This window comes from Dermatophagoides farinae, chromosome 1 (assembly GCF_024713945.1).
Source record: "Dermatophagoides farinae isolate YC_2012a chromosome 1, ASM2471394v1, whole genome shotgun sequence".
In the NCBI taxonomy this organism is placed as follows: domain Eukaryota; kingdom Metazoa; phylum Arthropoda; class Arachnida; order Sarcoptiformes; family Pyroglyphidae; genus Dermatophagoides; species Dermatophagoides farinae.
Window position 1 is genome coordinate 6,256,414 of NC_134677.1, and position 22,746 is coordinate 6,279,159.

The 22,746-nt window shown below is 29.5% G+C and overlaps 2 protein-coding genes across 2 annotated transcripts; one reads left to right on the top strand and one right to left on the bottom strand.

The window, feature by feature from the left end:
* The first annotated feature begins 464 nt into the window (after positions 1-464).
* Positions 465-5,926, top strand: LOC124491785 (uncharacterized). The gene is made up of 5 exons (XM_047054485.2): positions 465-793; positions 856-2,020; positions 2,101-2,321; positions 2,405-2,535; positions 5,343-5,926. Exons 1-5 carry the CDS (start codon positions 642-644, stop codon positions 5,849-5,851), a joined length of 2,178 nt encoding a protein of 725 aa, XP_046910441.2. The 5' UTR covers positions 465-641; the 3' UTR covers positions 5,852-5,926.
* A 594-nt stretch (positions 5,927-6,520) lies between these two features.
* On the bottom strand, positions 6,521-8,799 carry LOC124491476 (uncharacterized). Its single transcript, XM_075735176.1, has one exon. It carries the CDS (start codon positions 7,285-7,287, stop codon positions 6,703-6,705), a length of 585 nt encoding a protein of 194 aa, XP_075591291.1. The 5' UTR covers positions 7,288-8,799; the 3' UTR covers positions 6,521-6,702.
* Between the last annotated feature and the right edge of the window lie 13,947 nt (positions 8,800-22,746).

Below are 22,746 nucleotides of genomic sequence, written 5' to 3' on the forward strand. Positions count from 1 at the left end.
GCTGCACCATCATGTGCCATTTCAACCGGAATTCAAAAACTTTACAGCTATCCATTTATATTTGAACGTGACTATCAACGTTTGTTGAAAGATGATGCTAAATATGAAAAATACTTGGGAACTTGGTAATTGTTAATCATTCCTTGTGGCTGCTCAAGATCTCCCTGTGCTCAATATCGTCTCACATTGGCTTCGAATTATTAAGATGTGTGGACGTTTGATTCGTATTCTGGATTTGAATTTTTTTTCTTTTTGATTTAAATGATTGAAATGATTTGATGCGATTTACATTTTTCACTTATACTTATACTTATTTTCATAATACTCATATACCGAACAAAATAAACTAATAAAGTTGAATTTATAAATACAATCAATTGATGTTAATTTTTTAAATGAATTTAGACAAAAAAAACTTGTCAAACTAAACTAAATTATTTATATTATATGGCGCCATTTAAAATAAAAGTGTAATGTATGAAATTGGCAAGTCTAAACAACACCCAGTAGTGCCATCTTGTATCGAATCTCTATGAGAATCCGAAACACGTGGTGAGGATTCTATTGGATATGTTGTGCATGTATTTGGTTATTTATTTTTATGTGTGTTCAAAGTATTTTTATTTGATCCAATAATTATCATGGGTCGTAAGGCTAAATTCGATACCAAACAACCGAAAGGACCGGGACGTAAAGCTCGAAAACAAGGAGAAGTCGATGTTAAATTGTTTCTATCTAATATTGAGAAAAAGAACAAAAATCCCAGCAAGAAAATCACACCGATTTCAAAAAGGTAAGCAAAAATTAATTTCAAATGTTATCCATTCAATTTTACATTTTATTTTGATTGATTAGAAAAAATGTGGATAATGTCGATAGTAGCAGTAAAAAAAGAGTCAAATTTGCTTCAAATCTTGTCGAGCAAAGGATATTTCCATCCGATCCAAAAGAAAGGAAAAACACTGGCTATTATGGTAATCTAGTGAAAGCTATGAAAGAAGAACAGCTTGATTTCGATGACGACGTTGACGATGATGATGATGATGATAATGATGATGAAAACGAAGAAATTAATGAAGAACTTGGTAACCTTTTCGATGACAATGATGTTGATGATGATGATGAGCAAGATGAACTTGAATTTTCCGACGAGGAAATAGATGAGCAGCCAAAAAATTTGAAAAATAATGATCAAAATGGCGATGATAATGACGAAAATGAAAATCAGGACGATATGAAAGTATCCGATTCAATTGAAATCTCAATTGATGAAACCTTACCGCCCGACATTTCGTTACTTAAACAACGAATATCTGATGTCCTTTTCATTTTGAGTGATTTTAAAAATCGACGTCAAGAAGAAAAAACCAGGGATGATTATATCTGTGTTTTGAAGCAAGATCTTTGTTCTTATTATAATTACAACAAATTTTTAATGACCAAATTTATGAATCTATTTTCCCTGGATGAGCTTAAAGAATTTCTCGAAGCCAGTGAAGTTCAAAGGCCTATGGTTATTCGTGTGAATACGTTGAAAACACGAAGACGAGATCTTGCACAAGCTTTAATCAATCGTGGTGTCAATTTGGATCCAGTTGGAAATTGGTCAAAAGTTGGTTTAGTGATCTATGATTCACAGGTGCCTATCGGCGCTACTCCTGAATATTTAGCCGGTCACTATATGCTTCAAGGAGCGGCATCTCTAGTTCCTGTCATGGCATTAGCGCCGATGGAAAATGAAAAAATTTTAGACATGTGTGCTGCTCCAGGTGGAAAAACCACTCATCTGGCCACCATGATGAGAAATACTGGTATAATTTTTGCCAATGATTTTCAAAAAGAACGTTGTAAAGCATTGACTGCCAATTTACATCGTCTCGGTATTGTCAACACGATCGTAAGCAATTATGATGGACGTAAATATCCGAAAATTATGAAAGGTTTTGATCGAGTATTGTTGGATGCACCATGTTCAGGCACAGGAGTAATTTGTAAAGATCCCGCTGTCAAATCTACCAAGGTAAGTTATTATTTAAAATTTTCTATATATAGATTATTAATGAAATTTAATCAAACAAATTATATTATTCCTTTTAATAGACAAATGCTGATATTCTCAAATGTTCATACTTTCAAAAACAATTGATTTTATCCGCAATAGATTGCCTGGATGCTAATTCCAATACCGGAGGTATATTGGTCTATTCTACTTGTTCAGTATTGATCGAAGAAAATGAATGGGTCATTGAATATGCTCTTAAAAAACGTAATGTTAAATTATTACCTATCAACATTGATTTTGGTCGTGAAGGATTCACAAGGTGAGTTTCAAACATTAAACGATAGATGGTGCATCTATGACTATATAATTTTGATTTTGATTTTTTCATTATTCACAAAAAAGTTATCGAGAATTACGATTCCATCCAACAATGAAATACACTCGTCGATTATTTCCACATGTCAACAATACTGATGGTTTTTTCGTGGCTAAATTACAGAAATTTTCCAACATTATTCCTTCCGAAATGAACGGTAAGTTTATCGTGTCTTTTTTGTTCATCTATCCTAGATATTTTGCACTAAAGTTGAATCGAAATTTTAATGTTGAAAAAAACAATTTGTTTTTCGGTATTTTTCTATAATCAACAACAAAAAATTGTATCAATATATATAGAGAGAAAAAAATCAAATCAAACGCTATGATTCTATTTCATGATTATCAGATTAGGTCCATTTGTTTGTGTATGTACACATATACAGTCAATTGAATCAAATGTCTTTGACTGACCTGGTGAGCGTTGCATTTTCATTATTTTCTGTTTGTTTGTTTGTTTGTTTCATTACTGATCTGCATGATGGTAATCAATCTTATGGTACAAACATTTTTACTTGATCAAGTTTGGTGTCTAATATATATACAGATGAATTTTCATTTCACCTGAACGAAACGAAAACGTGTTTTGTTTAGTTAATATTGATGATGATTCGAATCTCCCTTTTCTTCTTATTTCACATGTATATTATCAAGCATCTTTTCTTTTTCTTATTTATTTTGTTTATGTGGATATTTGACCATATCAATCAGAGTCCTTTCATTATACATAGACTCTCATCATTCATTCATTTATTTGTTCCCTTTTATGTTAGATTCTCCCTTATTCTTGTTCATGTTCATTCATTCGAAATGTATGACCAGTTTGGTTTGGTTTTTTTATTTCGTTTATTGGCTAGTCTTTTCTTAATTATTATTATTTTATTTTGTAAATGTCGCTAATCATTTAAATTCGATCCTTTATGTTTATACATAAGTTATTTGAATTATTTGAAACTTTTCTTCGGCTCATTATATTGCTTTTTCAGTTTGATTGATTTACTATACATTGAATTTATTATTGATACAAATGGCTAAAATTACCGAGACACACATGCAATTCGATTGCAATGATCATTTCGAATCTTTTTCTCTAAAAAAATAACAAAACTGATTTTGATTAAATTCTTTTTTTATGATGTTGATTTGATGACTGTCAACTGTCCACTGTGTAAATGATCTTTATCATTGATTGTGTTTGTCCAAGAATTTTTTTCTTCTTCACTCAAAATGATTATGCTAATTTTTTGTTTTGACTCACTGAGAAAAGAATTTATCCAATATGCAGTATAGAAAAAATAAATTCTTATCCTTCTTGTTTTTTGAATTATTTTTGATTAATTGAATCATCTTTTTCGTTTGACACTGCTGTCCATTTTTTTTGTTGATTTAATTTTTTTTTTGTTTATATTACGTATGTACCTGATGAATCTGATGATCTCGCGTTTGCATGTGTGTATATTCATTATATATATCGTTTAATTAGCTAATTTATAACCATCCAAATGAATAGACCCAAAATGACCGACCAAGAAGATGGTTTAGAGTTTGATCGATGTCCATGCCAGGATTCACAATACACACAGATGGTTGAATATTTTTTTCTGTTTTTTTTTCTTTGGTAAAATCACACGCAAAATTAATTAACCACATTAACCACCAGGACGAATTTTTTCTTTTCTTATATATTCGTTTGAAATACATACAAAAAAGAACGTTGAGCGACATTTTGATGATTTATATTGTTGAAACATTATATCTTTAAATCTATATAGCTCTCATCATAATGTTGATGATGATAATTATAATCAGAATAAGATGGACATTATGCAACATTTGAAAAACATGAGATAAATTTTTTCCTTGTACACCTGGATGAATATGAAATGACTGATGATGATGAGGATGCTGATTCGCCTATTAAAAATTATTGAACGTGAATAAGTAATACGAATTTTTATTTTCATTAAATGAATCTCTATACACAGCTTCAATCGTCATCGTCGAAAGTTTTTCGGTTGTAATTCCAACCACTCTCTGTCTTTAATATGTGTGTGTGTGTGTGTGTGTGTTTGAGTGTGATTAATCACAATTTTGGCAAATTGAAATAACTTTTTTCTATTGCTTTTCTTCACGAATCACCCGCTGTGATTCAATGTTCAAATTTTCATCATCATTTTTAGGGCCTTAAATTGGCAAAATCCATATGTTGGATTGTCGTCCATGGATTTCATTCACCGTGATTTTCTTCAAGTGAAAGTTGTGTCATTTTAAATTTGAAATTAGTATTATCATACAGTTGGAAATGGATTAGTGAAACATCCGAAATAAAAACTGGTTTCACTCCTTTTAAGGCTATCTTTCATTCTAGCCTGTATAAACCGAAAAAATTCGATTTCATCATCGACTGTTTGTTTATTGGTTTCAACAATGCTTATTTCCAAGTACCAATGATCCTTTTCCTTTTTCATAGACATGGCTATAATTGCAAAATAATTTCTTTTGAATATTTGTGGATGATGGAAATGAAAATCTATTTTGATCTCCCCTTTTCTTTGATTGTGGCAATGATTGATTAATGTAATTCAAAAAGGTGGTGCCTATTACGATTTGATGAATGTATGTATGTGTAACTCTGAAATCATCATGAAATTAAAGTTTGATTCTTTCATTACTTTTGTTTCGTTATGATATTTTTGATTGTATATTTTTTTTCTATGAACATTCTACTATATTTGTTATATTTCATATGTCAGTTGTCATCACCATGATTATTATGATGATGATTTTCATAAATGGTATGTTATAGAATTTAAAATGGCAACTTTGAACTTGATATGGATGAATGGATTCTATAAACTTTTCTATCTTTCTTAATTTGTTAATTATATTTGTTTTTTTTTTTTTTGTTTTCTATTACATTCATTATGATGATGGTTTTTTTTTGTTTTTTATTTTTGATGTTTAGGTGAAAAACAGCAGCAGACCAACAATTATACATCATTATCCAAGGATGATGAAAAGTTTTCAAATAATAATAACAATAATCATAATGATGATGATGATGATGATGATGATGGTGAAGAAGATGATAATAATAATGAGATGAATATAGCCATTGTTAACGAGCATCATCAAAATCAACCAAAACAAAATTCGAATTCACTGTTGAATAAGACAAAGATGAAAAAGAAAAAGAATAAAAAGAAACGAAATAATAATGTGGCCAACCCAAATGATTATGATATGAATCAAAATGATGACAATGACAAATTAGTAAAACAGGATAACGACGATCATCCAAGGAAAATTGCAACAACAATTAAAAATGGCGATGTTCATGTTGCTATCAATGGTGGTGATGGTGGCCAAAGAAAAAGAAAACAGAAAAAATTCAAAAAAAATAAGATGATAAAACAGAAAGGGTTTAAAGGGAAAAAATCAATGAAAAAAATTAATAACCATAGGAAAAAATGATGAAACCAATTTGAAATTCAATTTTGTCTGATTTTTTTTGTGAAAATAAATTTTATTTTTTTTCTGAAAAACGTTGATTATTGTTTTTACTATTTGAATTGATTCGTCATTTTTTTTTCGTTGAACTTAACCAATATTATTCATTTATTTTGATTTGGGAATATCAAAACTGAATGTTTTTTGGAACTGGCTCATTCCTGGGAATAATTTATTTTTTCCGTTAACCAAAATATAATGCAGAAAATCAATCGAATTTCTTCAAGAATCGCAAAGGGATCATCAGCAGTGGAGTCGTCATTTTTTTTGAAATAATTGAAGGAAACAATTTTTTTGGTTGAGATTCTGATTTGAACCTCTTTGTTTCTCGAACTTTGGTTTGTAAATTAGAATCTTCTTAAAGTTTCAATTTAGACGACCGATGTCAGAAAAAAAGGGAGATGAAAATAAAAAGAGAATGAAAATCGAATAAATGAATGGAATCGAGAAAGAGAGAGAGAGAGAGAGTTGCTGTGTGTGAATTCGCACAGACAGTAGCAAATCTTCAGGGAAATCAATGAACGGTTTTGTGTTGGTGATGTTGTGTAGAACAAAGCGAATTTGCGAATAAATTTTTTAAAAGCTGCTTTAACCAACCAAGAAAATAGAGAATTGTATTAGAATCTTCTGTGGGCCAGATTTGCAATTTATATTTTTTTCTAAATTCTACTTGGTTTGTACACACACACACACATTTTGGGTGACTATGATAAAGTTCTAGAATTTATTTTTTTTTACCAAAAAAAAAAACAATGAAGAAAATGATTGCAATTGTTCGAATACTAAAAATACATTTACAAACAAATACATCCGTGTCATGCGGTATTGATAACGGTGGACGATGATAGTGCTGATGACGATGCACGTTGAACAAGAATTTCTAAATTGGTTTTTTGCCACACCATAAACGATAGGTACAATGTTGCCAAATAGATTGTATATGTGATCACATGGAATGATAGATAAAAACTATTGATTGCTGTTATGAATCTTGCACTTGTACGATAACCTTTGATAAATGCTAGCTGACTATGGAATTGTGCCCAATGTGAAACGAAAAACATGGTGAAAAAGAATAATGCAAAACGTGAATACAATATACCAGTATCGGATTTATGGAAAAATTTTCCAAATGATCCAGATTTTTTTTGCATATTCAATTTCCTATAGATTACGTTACAAGCTTTACAACGATCATTTCCGCTTATTTCGATCCATCGTTTTATACAATCAAAATGAACATAACCACCGGTACCTTTACAATCACATGGTGATAGTAGATTTTTGATCGATTCCTCTTGTCGACAAATGTTACAAATTGGCCTTTCCTTATTATTACTACCACCACTAACGCCTACACTATAATTATTTGATATCGTTTTACATTCATCGTTTGCCATGTGTTGTTGTTGTTGCTGCTGCTGCACGATTCTACAATTTATAATTTTGCTATGCTGTTCTGGTTAAAATGTTTATTTTGTGGTCGTTTCAGGATCATTGTTGTGTATTGTTTGTATTTGTTGTTGTTGTTATTGTTGTGTAGCATAATTTTCTTTAATAATAATTTCATTTGATTTCATGTTTCAACAAATAAGTTTGGGCGTAATGAAAAACCTCAAAATGAAGCTAATCGTTACTTTTTTTTGCCTATTGATTCATGAATCAAGGATTGATATAATCATCATCGTGCATGATCATGATTTCAACCTACTACACCATCATTTAGTAACCATTTTATCACAATGAATGATCATATCAGGCAATTATTATTATATTCAGCTAAATATTACCATCAATTTGGAAATTTTTTCCATTTATTTCCAATTTGTTTGTTTGCTTGGTTCAGGCTAATTTAAAATAATTATTCTTTCATCATCATCATCATTATATATGATTGAAATGACAATGTCATTACATTCTACGTAAGGAAATGATAAGATTTTTTTCCAATCATTAGATTCATTGAAAAATTATGTATAATTCTTCAATAATTATTTATCCACACCCCCCGTAATAATAATAACCAAAATCCTCAGTATACTCATAATTGCTCATGTAATTTTTTTTTGTTTCGGTTAAACTTTCACATCTGATCTAGTGTTGGAAAAAAAACAAATTTCAAACAATCAAAGAAACCATTCATATTGATGGTGGTGATGATGATGATGATGATGATTACTTATAATGATTGTATTTGGGTTCGATTTTAGATTGCTTTACTAATAATTTTATTGGTTCTGCTTCAAAGTACGTAATGATAATAATAACGAATGAGAAAAAACTTTTAAACAAAACAGAGATCTCTCTAATATGTTCACATGACCATTTGTGATTGTAAATTCGAACTAATTTATGTTCATTTTTGGCAGCCATTTTTGTCGACATTTACGATCCCTTTTTTAAATTTATGTTTGGACAAAATTCTCAATAAAATTTTTTTAGTGTATGAGACCATCATCATCATCATCATCATCATATGAGAATCGCCTCGAGTCCATGATACATCTTTATCTTGGCGTTTAAAAAAAATCAAATGATCACAATCTTTTAATATCATGATGATCATGAATGTCATTTGGATTTTTATGATTGTAATTTATTGAAAATATAAAACAAAACATTACTTGTTGACGGATGATGATGATGATGATGATCAATTCAAGGTGAACAATGATAATGAAACAATAATCAAAATAGAGAATCAGTTTAAAAATATTTTCGCATCTTGTAAAATATTAAATGTATAAATCAATCAATGAAACAACAAAATATTAAACCATAACCATTATTATTTCAACAACAGATATAATAATAATAATTATATATATTGTTCACATGATATTTGCATAATTTTTATGACAATCTACAACCCACACCGGATAACTATATTTGATTATCAAAAGAGAAAAAAAAATAAATTTCACATACACATTATTGTAACAAAGTAGTTTCGCCCTTCATTTATTTATGATTACCAAATTTTAACAATCAAAATTTGAATCCTATTCACATAGAAAATGAAACATAACCAACTAACAAGCCATATAAAACACAGCCCTATTGTCATGATAATCATCGTTGAATTACCCATGAACAGGTGTGCGTGTGTGTGTGTGTGTGTGTGTGTAAATTTGTCTTATAGGTTTGTAGTGTGTGTGTGTGTTCAATGAGCATCATCTTCAATGCTAATCATCATCATCATCATCATCAAATTGGCTATACTGCCGTCATAATATTATGTTGAAAATTGTGATATTGCAAAAGGAAATTAAATAAAACGAAATCCTATGGTGGTGGTGGTGGTGGTCGTAAACACATCAAATTAAATATGGTTGATTGCTTTCAGCCAAGCTATATATACAAGACAGATATTTAAATTCATTTTTAAATGTAAAAAGTTCTTGAATGTATTTATTCATTCCATTCAAATGATGATGATGGTTCCAAGATAGGCGGTAAGATTTTATCAAAATTTTATATCAAAAAAAAAAATTTTTTTTTTACAATCAGTTTATCTTTGAAACGTTGTCATTCATTTGTTGATATCATCACCATGTTCAAATGGTCAGATGTAATGTGTTGGTGGTTTTTCGAGACCAATTCTCTCATTGATAATGACATTGTGTGTATCTTGATGATGTCGGTAGCGACGTTTTTTTTCAAGCTCCTCCTTCCATCATTTTATATTATCACATCCATACGAACACAGAAACATCGATGTGTTATGTTAATTTTCTATTGAAAATATATATGATATGAATGAATGATTCCACCACAAAAGTTTATAGCTCTGAAAGACTGATGATGATGTTGATGAGAAAAGAAAATTAAAGAAGCCAAAGGATTAAGTATTCAGGAATTTTTATTGATCATTCGTTAGGAATTTTCAAATTCCTGAATTTTTGCATTTTATTTTAATGTTTGGTGATTTAGTTCATTGCAAAGAAAAAAAAACTTAATGATCTAGAAATTAATTAATTCGTAGTCTGAACTTTGAATTTTTTCATCATCATCAACCGTTTTACAAAAGAATTTTTTTTTTTTTTTTTTTTGATCGTTTTGTAGTTTAATTATAGATTCAATCGTTCATTTCGTTTCAAGATGAGGGTTCATTGAGTTTTTTTTCTGTGCATATAATGTGAATACTTTTTCACCATCACTTTTTTTTCTTTTTGGTTCCATCGTCATGGTTCAATCGCAATTTGTTTTATAGCTCATTAAACCATTTTTGATCTCAATTTTATTTAAATTATTATTAGTATTATAGAATCTAGAAATTTTTTTTGGATCGAACGAATTCTGTACATGCCTTCAAATGTGTGTGTGTGTGTGTGTGTACGGGTTCGAACTGAGATTGTTGAATGAATGAATATAAATGACGATGAAGTAAATGGTGATCCGGTGAAAGTTAATGGGTCATATTATTATCGTCTATAATGCTTATAATATATTTTTCATGACAATATTGATATATCTCAGTAACAGTTTGTGCAAACTATTTACGGATGTTCATAATGCTATCTTGAATTTTTTTTTCATCATCATCACCATTATTATATTATATCATATTGCTTGAATGTAACAAAAACAAAACAAAAAAAAACAGAATATTAACAGAACAAATAATGCCACTATAGATAGATATATGATGATGATGTACGACAAAAAAAAACCGGACATTTCGATTTTTTTTAAATATCGAATATCTTTCTATATCCATGTGTATTTACGGTACCATTCGATGATGACCATTGAATGCTAACACTGTTAAACATGATAATAGTTAGTAATAATACACAGGATTAGTGATCATCATTAATTAAATAAATATACATTCAAGTCTTTTTTTTCCTCTTTTTATCCACAATATTATAGTAATATTTTTACTGTGTGTAAAAGAATTTCAAAATGGCTTATCAAAAGAATAACGGTTATTGGTGTATACAATGATGGTCGGAAATGGACCGACTAATCCACAATGAATGATCAATTCAGTTATATTGGATGTTCATTGTCTAAGTTTATTTCACTGTTATTGTTCATAATGATACACCGACATACACACACACACATCATTTTCTATTAAAGTTTAATTTAAACTTTAGTAAACCAGATGAGACCAGATTCTGTTTTCGAATCTTCATGTATGTAATGTCATTGTTTGTGGATGAAGGCAATGCTTTGTTCTCCTGCATGCAGGAACAACAATCCCAAATGGATGTTGATTGTGAATGGTTCATCTTCAGAAAATGGTTGTCGTTTTTTTTTGCAGAAAAAAAAGATTTTTCTTTTCTTTAAAATTTTTATTAGCACTTTTTACTTGTTTTTGTTGTTGTTGTTATTGTTGTTGTTGATGCTGCTGTTATTATGGTTATTTCGGCAATTCAATCGAGAAAAATATTTGTTTGTTCAAATGATTGACCATCGAATATATCGAAGGAGAAAAGAAGAGGAAAAAAAAGAATCCAATTAAATTGCTAAAACTACTACTACAATGAAATCAATAGCTGTATATGTGCATGTGTGTGTATTTGAGAAAAAAAAATGGCCATTACATTGATGGTCGATGAACATTCATGAATACAAGAATGTATTGTCTCATAATAATAATAATAATGTTTAGATGACAATAAACAGAATAATATAGTGTTATGTTTTCCAATTAAACTTCTATAAGTATGTAATATTGGTTTTGGACTTGGATATATATATATATATAATTTTAGAAATCCAGAATCTATGTTTATGGCTTCGATTTTCTACTTTTTTCCACTGAAATTGAGTCAAAATCGATTCTTTGATTTTTTCCAAAAAAAAACTCATGTATTCTTTTAAATGATATTAGAAGTTTAATACAACAACTATTACATGATCTTTTTCCATTCGTATAAGATGAGCTTCATTCTGAACAAAGAGAAAAGAGAATTATTTTTGGACCAATTTTTATCGATTGAAAGCAATGTTCATTTTAACTCAATGATTACACGATCATAGATGTATTAGAAAAAAAAGACAATTAAATAAATTTTGATTGATCTGATGAATGAATTTAAGTTTCAAATTGTTTTGATTAGAAAAATTAAGCGCTAAAATTTATCTAATAAATATCTATGAATAAATTAACCGAATCATCATTGATCTATCGATGACTGTACATAGTTGATTGGCGTCAATAATCATACTTTTATTAGTTTAGTATTGTGTATGTATAGAATGCTGGACCACACCTGGGTCATCATCGCTGGTTGTTGGCCAACCACAAACCACTATATATGATGATGATGATGAAATCCATAAAAAAAAGATTGATCATAAGAAGAACAAACTGTGAGCGTGATAATTATGCAATTCAAAAAAAACCCAATGGAGTGATATAACTGCCATGTTCAGTTTATTTTTGGCTCGAAATCGAAATTGTCGATTTTTTTCAAATTTATCAGAAATCACAAAATGATAGTGTGAGTGTTCAAACTCAGATTTCTAAATTTCATGTGGAGAATATATTTAATTCAAGAGATGAATTTCATCATGTTGTTTTTTGTTCTGAATCTAAACAACCACAGTGATTGTAAATCTTTATCGGTGTGTGTGTGTGTGTGATCATATCGTAAAAAATTAGGAATTATTCAATTTTAGACTTGTGTATGTATATTTATGAATCTCGATTGAGTTGAAATAAAATTGGTTTATGATCCCGTTATATTCGTTGATCATTGGGCTAAGGTCACGCGACCAGACTCGATTCGGGTGGTCATCGAACCAATATATACCAAATATACACACGTGTCTTTTCCAATTGACCAAGAGTCAATTTTTGTTCATTTTTGATTAGAAAATCTAACTAAGGTCATCATTGTGTTTCGTGCGTGCGTGTAATATAATAAGATTTTGATTTTGATATTGTTGATGGCACAGTAAGCATAGAAACATATAGCGAAAGAGACAATATCTTACATTCTTGGCTTGGATTAGCTTCGTTTCGTTAGATTTTCAATCAACCGTTTCTATTATATTTTGATTGACGATGACATTGTGAATGGATCACCCCAAAAAGGTATCGAAATTCACATGAGGCCTCAAATAACGAATATAAAAAAAATCATTGAGGATTAAAGTTCAATTTAGCTTGAAAATTTGCTTGATTGAATTTCTCACAGCAACTTTGTCCATTGTGTTTGTGTGATAGCAAAATCAGTGATCATAATGAATCGGATGAATTTAATTAAGTTATTGGGTTTAGCAAACTAAAACTCCAATTCGAATGATGATGATGATGCTGATAATATGGCTGAGTTCAAATTCTATTTGCTCATTATTTCACAAAAAAAAATTTTTTTTAAATCAATTCGATTTCGTGTTCTGATTATGGCAACATTTTGACAAATTAATTTTTTTTTCATCTTATATTTCGTTTGAAAGAATTTCGTGTGAAACACATATCGCTATCCGATTGATATATTTGAAACAGCTACAGGCTACTTATGGTCATGTCGTATACTCAGATGATCATTGATATATAGTAAAATATCGATATATCGATAATAAGTAATATGTCAATCTGTTATTATTACACCAACAAAATTCTTGAAAGATCGTATGGCCACCATCGTCATATGTGATGATGATGATGATGATTTCATTACGTTGACATTACTGCCACCTCACACATTCTATTATCTGATAATCGAAAATTCTTTTCTTAGTTTCCTTACAACTTCATTGATGTGTGAAAAGAAAATAAAAATAGAGTGAGTAGAAAGAAAAAAAATCTCATTGACACATCACACTAAACATTAACTGACCTTCCAACAACAAGATAAATAATTGGCATGTCACACTGTTCAATTTTTATTTCATGATGTGATGATATTGATTACTCAAGACGTTTATTCGATTTTCGTTTTTATATAGAAAAAAAAAATAGTTCAAACCAATCAAGAATGGATCCGGAATCTAAATCTTTTGGAATTTTTCTTCACGTTTCATGATATTGATGTTCACAAATTAACAATGTCCAAATCTACCGAAAATTGATTATGTGTTAATTTAGAATGTGATCAATTTCTGTTGCTTGTATGTGGAAGCGATGATTGAAGCACTTTTTCTTTTACTTGGCATATAATGGTCACTTGAAATTGAAATTTAACCGAAAAAGAATATTATGTGCCACACACAACCACACATACACACACATTCTAAATTATCTATGGACACATCATTTGTTTTCACATTTTTTTTTGTTGTTGTTGATCGTCGATCAATCTTCCAAACCATCATAACGTGTTTGCCATACTAAATGGAATACAATTTAAATTTTTATTTCTATTTAACTAAAAGATTTATATATCATTTATTTTGACCATTAAAAATATACTATTATTAAAAATCAATTTTTTTCAACAGGATTTAAGCATTCATATTTGCGTATGTTTGATATATGTGAATGGATTCAAGAGGATATTTTGCCTATGAACGTTTATGGATTTTTACAAACCAAAAAAAAAAAAACGATCATAAGAAAATTCTATTGTTTGACGTTTTTCGTACTGTTTCCACTTCAATCTCATTCTCTAGGGAGGCGTGACAATTGAAAACAAAATAAAAACAAAAAAAAACCAGGCAACCCAAAAAAAAAAATGTTGATCTAACCTAATCTAATTCGTTAAATTTTCGTCAAGACATTTGGTCTGAACAACAAAAAAAAAAACAAAGCTGAATCATAAAGCTTAGCACATACACACACACACACACACTCATACACATAGGAAGTGAATGAGAGATGGCTGCTTAAATTGACTAAACACGTAGGATTCTCCATCATTGTCGGTTGCAAACACACACACACACATATCAACAACAACAACAACAACAATAATAACGGTGGCAAATACGGGAAAAAATCGAAAAAAAATATAGAAAATGAAAGCAAAGTTTAATTCGTAATTTATTTTGCTGCTTGAATGACGTTCGTTCATTTTCGGTACATATATACGAATGTTGTTCCGTTAAATAAAAAAAAGTGCCAATATTTGTGCGTGTATGTGTGTTTCAAAATCAACAGACACAACAGGGCACACATACACATTATTCATTTACAATTCATTCATTCACACATATAACAAATCTATTCGATCATCCAGAGCGACATCTTTTCTCCTTTCGTGCATCGTTGAATTTTACGAAAGTGAAAAAAAAGAAAGAAAACGTGAACATCATCTATTCAATTCACAATAAAGCTTCAATGATGATGATGATGATGATGATCCCAAGTGAATGGACGACGTTCATTCGTTTGATCATTCATTCATTCATTCATTTTATTTCTGATAAGTTTCAGATCCAGGATCAAACTTCAATATGAAAAGTATATATGATACAACAATTGCATCAACAGTCAGCCAGTAATGAACGTATCCGAATTTTTATTTTTTATTTTTTGCTTCCTTTTGATTGACATGAAACTGTTGTCGATCTTTTTTTTCCTAATCCTAGTATTCACATTCATCAGAAAGTCAAGGTTTTCTCTATATCTCTCTCTCATCTTATATAATCATTTACTTTGAATTCAATTGACTGAAAGATGAATCATTTATCAATTTTATAATACTGTATATATGATCTATGATAATGATTCTTGATTTTTTTCCTGACAGAAAAAAACCCATTTTCTGGTTTTAAGTGAATTCAAAATCTATTCTCTGATATATATATGGTTAGCAAATTAGTTTAATTTCTTGTTTTTATTGTTGTTTACACTAATAATTCCCGGCTAGATAAAGTGAAGAAAAAAGTTTGAATTTGAGAAAATATCAAATAATGAGAAATTTGTTCCAAGACATACACACACACACACACACACATACACAGAGAGAGATATGAAATACAATGGACAAACTGTCTGTGGGCAAAATTTCTATTTTCAAAACCAAAAAGACAAACAAAAGAATTTGAACTTGTTCTATGTTTGTCTACAAACACACCCACACACACACACATAAATTGAATTCAATCGAATGAATGAAAAGACATAAACGCGTTTAATGTTTACTCTATTTCGATCATTTTGATGTTTGATATTCGTAAGTTTCAACCATTCATCATTTAGTTCAATTCACTATGGAGTTTAATCCAATAGGCTATATATATGTGTGTGTGTGTGTGTATGCGTTTTGTTATTCAGAATCTCCCATGCCAATTGTGTTGTTGTTGTTGTTGTTGTTGTTTGCCAACGACAAACGAGACAAATCAACAATACCAGCAAAAAAGTGAAGTTTCACATTCTTTATTCGTTTGTTTGTTTAATTAGCATTAATTAAAGTTAATTAGAATGAAACTAACTGAACCACACACACACTACTAATCATCGTCATCATCATCATCATGGTAAACTTTGGTGGTACGCTTATTTATGATGATGATCATGGTTACATTCTTATATTGCTTGAAGGCATTCTCCTAATTCATTCATTCATTCATATACCGTTTAATGAACTTATTGAGTTTTTTTTTTTTGAATATAAAAAGTTTTTGATTCTGTCATTTTATTTGTTCAACCATTTCATTGTTGATTGATCATTTTGATGATAGAAATTGAAAATTTTTTTTCTTTGAAATAATCATCATATATTTATCATTGTTGGAAAATTTTTTTACTTCACATAAACAACATGGATGAATAAAAGTGTGTCAAAAATATTTTTTTTCCGGTCAATCAAATCGTACCTTATACGCGTTTGCTTTAGAACTGTGTTATTTTCCTATGTCACAATTATTGATATTTTGAAGTTGAAACGATGATAATATATAGACTTGTTTAGTGATGATGGATATAATAATGGCTTACGATAAGGATATATGTGTGTGGTCATACATCGTCATTATTAAGATTTTCAAACAGTCCCAAAAAGAAAAAAAAATTGTTCAAAACACACATATGGTTCGGTTATTGACTTGTCCAATTCAAATTCAAATGACTCGATCATTAGGTTGAAGTATTCAACGAAGTAATCACGAATAATTAATTAAAATATTTCATTAATAATAATGGATCCGTGAAATGGATGGTTTTTCGTTTTTTAGGTTTTTTTTCCACCGTTTGGTTATCGAACATCATCATCATCATTAATCATCGGCTTAACTTTTTGGAATGGTGGCCATAATGAATGGTGAATGGTAGTGTATCTCACCTAATAAAACAAAAATCTACACATATGATCCCTCGAGGCGTCCATAGAGTTGCCGTTTTGGTTTTAATTTTTTTTTCTTTACTGATCTAAAAAATGAATTAATTTATTCATAAAAATTAAATATCGAGAAAAATAAGTTAATTTTTTTTGACTGTGAATTTTTGAATTTGATTCAGAATTTCTATTTAAAATGGTCATAATGTTTGTGTGTGTGTGTATGTCACGCCTGGCATGTGTTCTATTGTCATTTTCAATAGATCCGGACTATTCAATGTTTCAACATAGGATTGAAATTTCGTTGAAACTACCGTAACTCATAGTGGTTGTATATGCAGCACGCGCGACTTGATGCTGCATTGTGTTCGTTGTTGGGTCATTAAAATGATAATACCCATTGCAAAGGCATAAATAAATCTATTTGATCATCCAAATTAATCATTTGACCCTATCCACCAGTACGACCACCACAGCCATGGAAGCAGGCATTTCATTATGATTGCAATTTATTCAGTTCATTACGGGGTCATTATGCTTTAGAAATTATAATGGTGATGGTAGCCTGTTTGTTTTCGTCATCATTTTTTTTCTTTATTTCTCTTTCTCTTTCTGTCTCATTTCCTCCCCTTAAAATGATGACTGCTAATATCGGTCTTTCTATATGTATGTTTGACGATTGGTGATGAATTCTAATTATTCATTTGGATTATTGGTCTCTCTTTCTCTATCTTTCATTCATTTTTGCTCCCACTCACTCCAAAAGATTGATGAGATTTTTCCACGTAGAATTAACAATTCCAAATAAATGATTTTTCCCCTGAAATTCTTGAGCCAAGTTAAATCAGAAAAAAAAGGAAAAAGTAAAGAGAAAATTATTTCAGCATTTGAAAAATTGAATTTTACAAACAACAAAAAAAATCTAATCTAAAACGGAAATGAATTTTTTTTTCGCTTGTTTGTTTGTTACAAAAACATACAATAGACAATTTTTTTTACACCAAATGACATTTGCATAGTTATCAATCAGCCAATATGTAGAATTTACAATTGAAGAAAAAACACAGAATGAATGGTGTAGAATACAGAATTATTGTGACATATAACAAACACTTCTTAATGGTGGGCGTTTCTGCATCTACATCAAATAGTAATTAATAACATTGTGTTTGCCAGTTTATTGTATATTTTCATTTCCGTTATCTCGTTATCAACGACCAGTGTGTGTGTGTGTGTCTGTCTTTTTTAGAATAATTTGAAGCTATTTAAAATGCGATTAGCATGTATCACCATGAATGTCCACAAATGGATTGTTGTTAATAACAAGCACATATAATTACGTATTATTATTACTTGACTTGGTCACTTATAAACACACACGTATCTAATGATTATGGTTATTTGGAAACGCCATGTTTGATGTCCACAATGATTTTAATAATTAACCATTATTCATATTGTATATATAAATTCATACCAATACCATAAAATGTTTGTGGAGAGAGTAATGAAAAAAAAATGTCATAATGCATATTATTATCATCATGCATGAAGAACAAACATCATTGATGACAAGATTATGTTCACCACTAAATACTTTCCAGGAAATAATCAATTGAAAATACGATTTATTTTATCGATATATTCTTACTAATACATTATTGCTTGTTAATTATTTTTATTATTGATATGGAATATGGAATAATAAAAACAAATATCAGGGTTGTATCTGTAATAAACAGTGCAATAAACCTTGCCACAATAATACTTGAATGTCAACAAAAATGTACATATGGAGAATATTTATATATATTGAATTTATCGTGATAAATAAAAAAAATGGTGATAAGTATTTTTATCAATTCTTAAAGAAAAGTAAATCATCTAAGTATGATATACATCTTTACGATCATGGTGGTACAAATTAAATGATTGAAATTGTCATTGATTAATATGTGTGTATGTTCAAAATCCAAAATTTGAGAAAAATAAATAAATAAATGGAAGATAAATGATTTGAATCCAGTCTGGAGATACATTTTTTTCAAACTATGAAATAGATAGAAATTTGGACAGTAATTATATCAAATTCAATGAAATCTAATAATAACCCTATTATGACGATGATGATGATAAATTAATAGAAGTAATGGGAGTCGAAAAAAAATCAATTAATCAAAATTAAAATTTTTCAATACAAAAAAAACCTGTACTTGATTTTTAATTTCATTTTTTCATTCTTTCAATATTTTATTTGAAAGATCAATTTTCTTTATAAAAAAAAATTCAATTCTGTGGTTGTATACGAAAAAAAAAATTCGAACCCGATTATGGAATCTAAAACACTCTCACACACACACACACAAAAACACAATCGTAGCCACCATATGTAAATGTTTGCACATTTTAATTGAATAAACCGACGGAAAGATAGATAGATAGATAGATAGTGAAAAAACTAGAATCAGGAATGAAAATAGAGAAAACTCTTTCCAAATGTCTGTGTGCGTGTGTATATATATGTGTGTGTGTGTTTTATCAATGAAAATCAAGATTGAATTATCAGTTCCATTTTTATTCATCTTTATCTACATCTTTTTTGTGCGTGTAGTATACACAAGTAGTGTATATTAGTGTATTTATGAATTTAACCAATCTAACCCAACAATATATATATATGTTATTGAAAGAACGAACAACGAAAGCAAGGCAACAACAAAAAAAAAGTTATATTCATATCGTCGTTTACTTTATTATGAATGAATGAAAAAAAAAATAGATTCAAACTACTGATACAAACATGTACGAGTTTGTTGAATATTTTTTTTATTATTTTATTTTGAAAACCCCGAAAAAAAAAATAAAAATCCTTTTTTTTATCATCTCATAATCTTGGAATATTTACTCTAGAGAGCTTTGTAGTGATGAACATACTACTACTATGTATGCGTGAAAAGTAATTTGGTTAAAAGTTGCAAACTTATGGAATGAATGAAAATATGAAAAAAAGAAGAAAATTCTCGGAACCAACATGATAAAATCATTGTATACTGAAGAATGTTTTTCTTGATTCTTTTTTTTCTGCTGGAACTCTATGTAACAATCGATCTAATCGGAGAAAATGAAAAAAAAATTATTTTTAGTGGAATAAAAAGAGAGAGAGAGAGGTGTGCAAACAAAACTATTTATATGGTACAAACATCAGTGGATATACAATATAGACTAATACCATGTTATGTAATGCAAGTATACTAAACATCATCATCATCATCATCATCATCAACAACAACAACCTAAAATGGAATATGAGAAAATAAGAATGTTGTTTACAAATGTACCGAGAATGTATTGATCGTTCCTCATCATCACCATCATCATCATAATTGGCCTATGGTTGGATTAAGTTTAGAGTTCCACCAACTGTGCCCAAATTTATGATTGCAAAACGATGAGATTTGCATAGACAACTAGACAACACTAGTACTAGATATAATTGTGGTAAAGAACTGGCCAAACCTAAATAATGATGATGATGAATCCGTATTTTTATTTTTTATACTTTGGTTTGTTTTACTGTCAAAGAGATGCTTAATGTAAAAATGTGTTGTTGTTATTGCTGCATTTATTTGCAAAGAAACAAAAAAAAATAAAGAAGAATGTAACCAATGATAACGGATGTTTACACACACACATACACACATACAGATACATCACGAATCAAACTGATTGATTCTGACAATTCAATAAATCGATGGGTCTGAATCATGAACAGAATGCATTCATTATTCGTTATGCTTTAACTATGAATTGGACAAAACAAACAATTCATTCCGTTTTATGCTAATGTATTTTATAATGGATCTTCTTGTTGTGTATTAACATGTTGTTTACATTCAATAATCGTTAGAATGGTTATGGCCAATGGCTGTTTGAAACTAAAATCAAAGAAAAAAAAATTTTGGTCAATGATTTCGGTCAAATCAATCATCTGTACCAATCGTTAAAACATTATTCAGTTTAATTATTTTTCTTCACTGTGTGTATGCAAGACTTGTTTTTTCTTCGACTAGCTGGCCTAAACAAACAACCAGAAAAAAAACTATGTAGATTATGATTGGATCGTATACGAGAAGTTAAATCCGGGCAAACGTTTCCAATCATCGATTGATGGACAGCATGTATTCTAACAACAACAACAACAACAACAACAACAACCATCACCACAATTACCAATGTTGATATTTAGTTATGAATATGCAGATGTTGAAAAAGATGATTTGGCCTACCACAACAACAACAACAACAACAACAGATGAAGTAAATCAAGATTAATTATTAATATAATAAGATGGGTAGGCAGTTGATGATGATGGTTGTCGTTGGCGCTCTAGAAAACAAAACAAAAAAACCTAAACTTATCTGTCGAATTGAATAATAAAAGGTGCGGTGATGATGTTCGATTTGGTAGCTAGGTCAAATAAATAAAGATAGAACAAATGGATGGACAGGATATATTATATTCATCATATAAAGGACATGATGATGATGAGGTTCATAAGAAAGAAAGAAAAAATCTTGCCAAATAAACTTACAAGATAATAAATAATAATATCAAGAATAAATGGAAAACAATTGGTGAAGATATTGATCTGATCTTGATTTTTGTTTGTTTGTTTGTTGTTTTGTTCTCAAATTACAATAGAAAAAAATGATGATTGGTAGATTATAACCAGGTAACATTGGAAATATACTTTATATACTTGAAAAAAAAATTTAATCCCGATACCGATGTGAGTGAGTAATTCTGTTCTTTCCGCTCAAAGGATGTGTGTGTGTGTGTGTTGCTGTGTCATCGAAAACAATAGACAATGAGTAGAATTTGAAATCGGAAGAATTTTCTGATTGAAAAATTTTTCATCCATCGAAATTACTATTGCATTGTAAAATAATACAATCGACGAATACCAATTGGAAAAAACAAGAAGATAATTACAATCAAATAGTGATTCGAATAGTTGAATTGAGAAAAAAAAAACTGATCGGAAATGAAAGGAATGAACAAATAAACCAAATGCAAGTCACGTCATCATCATATTCGTATTTTTTTTTTAGCTACCAGTTTGAATTGAAGTAGGGAACAGGAAAAAAAACTTGGATCAGAATCTTATATCTCTATCTATATTTGATGGTGATAGGGCGTTGTCATCGGCATTTTTCAATAAAGCCATTGACCAAAAGGAAAAGAAATGAGTATCCAAAGACCAGAGGCCATACAATAATGAAGGTATCATCATAGTGATCAGAATGTTGAGTAAAGATTTTTATTTTATCACATTCCAAAATACAAAAAAAATGACACCTAAGGGGACGTTTAGATGAATAAACAAATTTGGGAGTGATAAGATAGGTAAAAATAAAAAATTTATTAACCAGATCGATCCATAGATGTCGCTGTTATGGATCGTGGATAAATACATTCCAAAAAAAAATTGTATAATTGAATCACATACTGCTACCACAGTTTATCTTTGATATAAGCAATAATATGAAGAGAAAAAGGCGGTGGATTCATTCTCTTTTGAAACGGATCCATTTCATTTCAATACCACTACTATTTAAAAATCGTCTGTGTCCAAGATCTACTTCTTTATATGTTTGTGTGTCCATTGTACATGGACC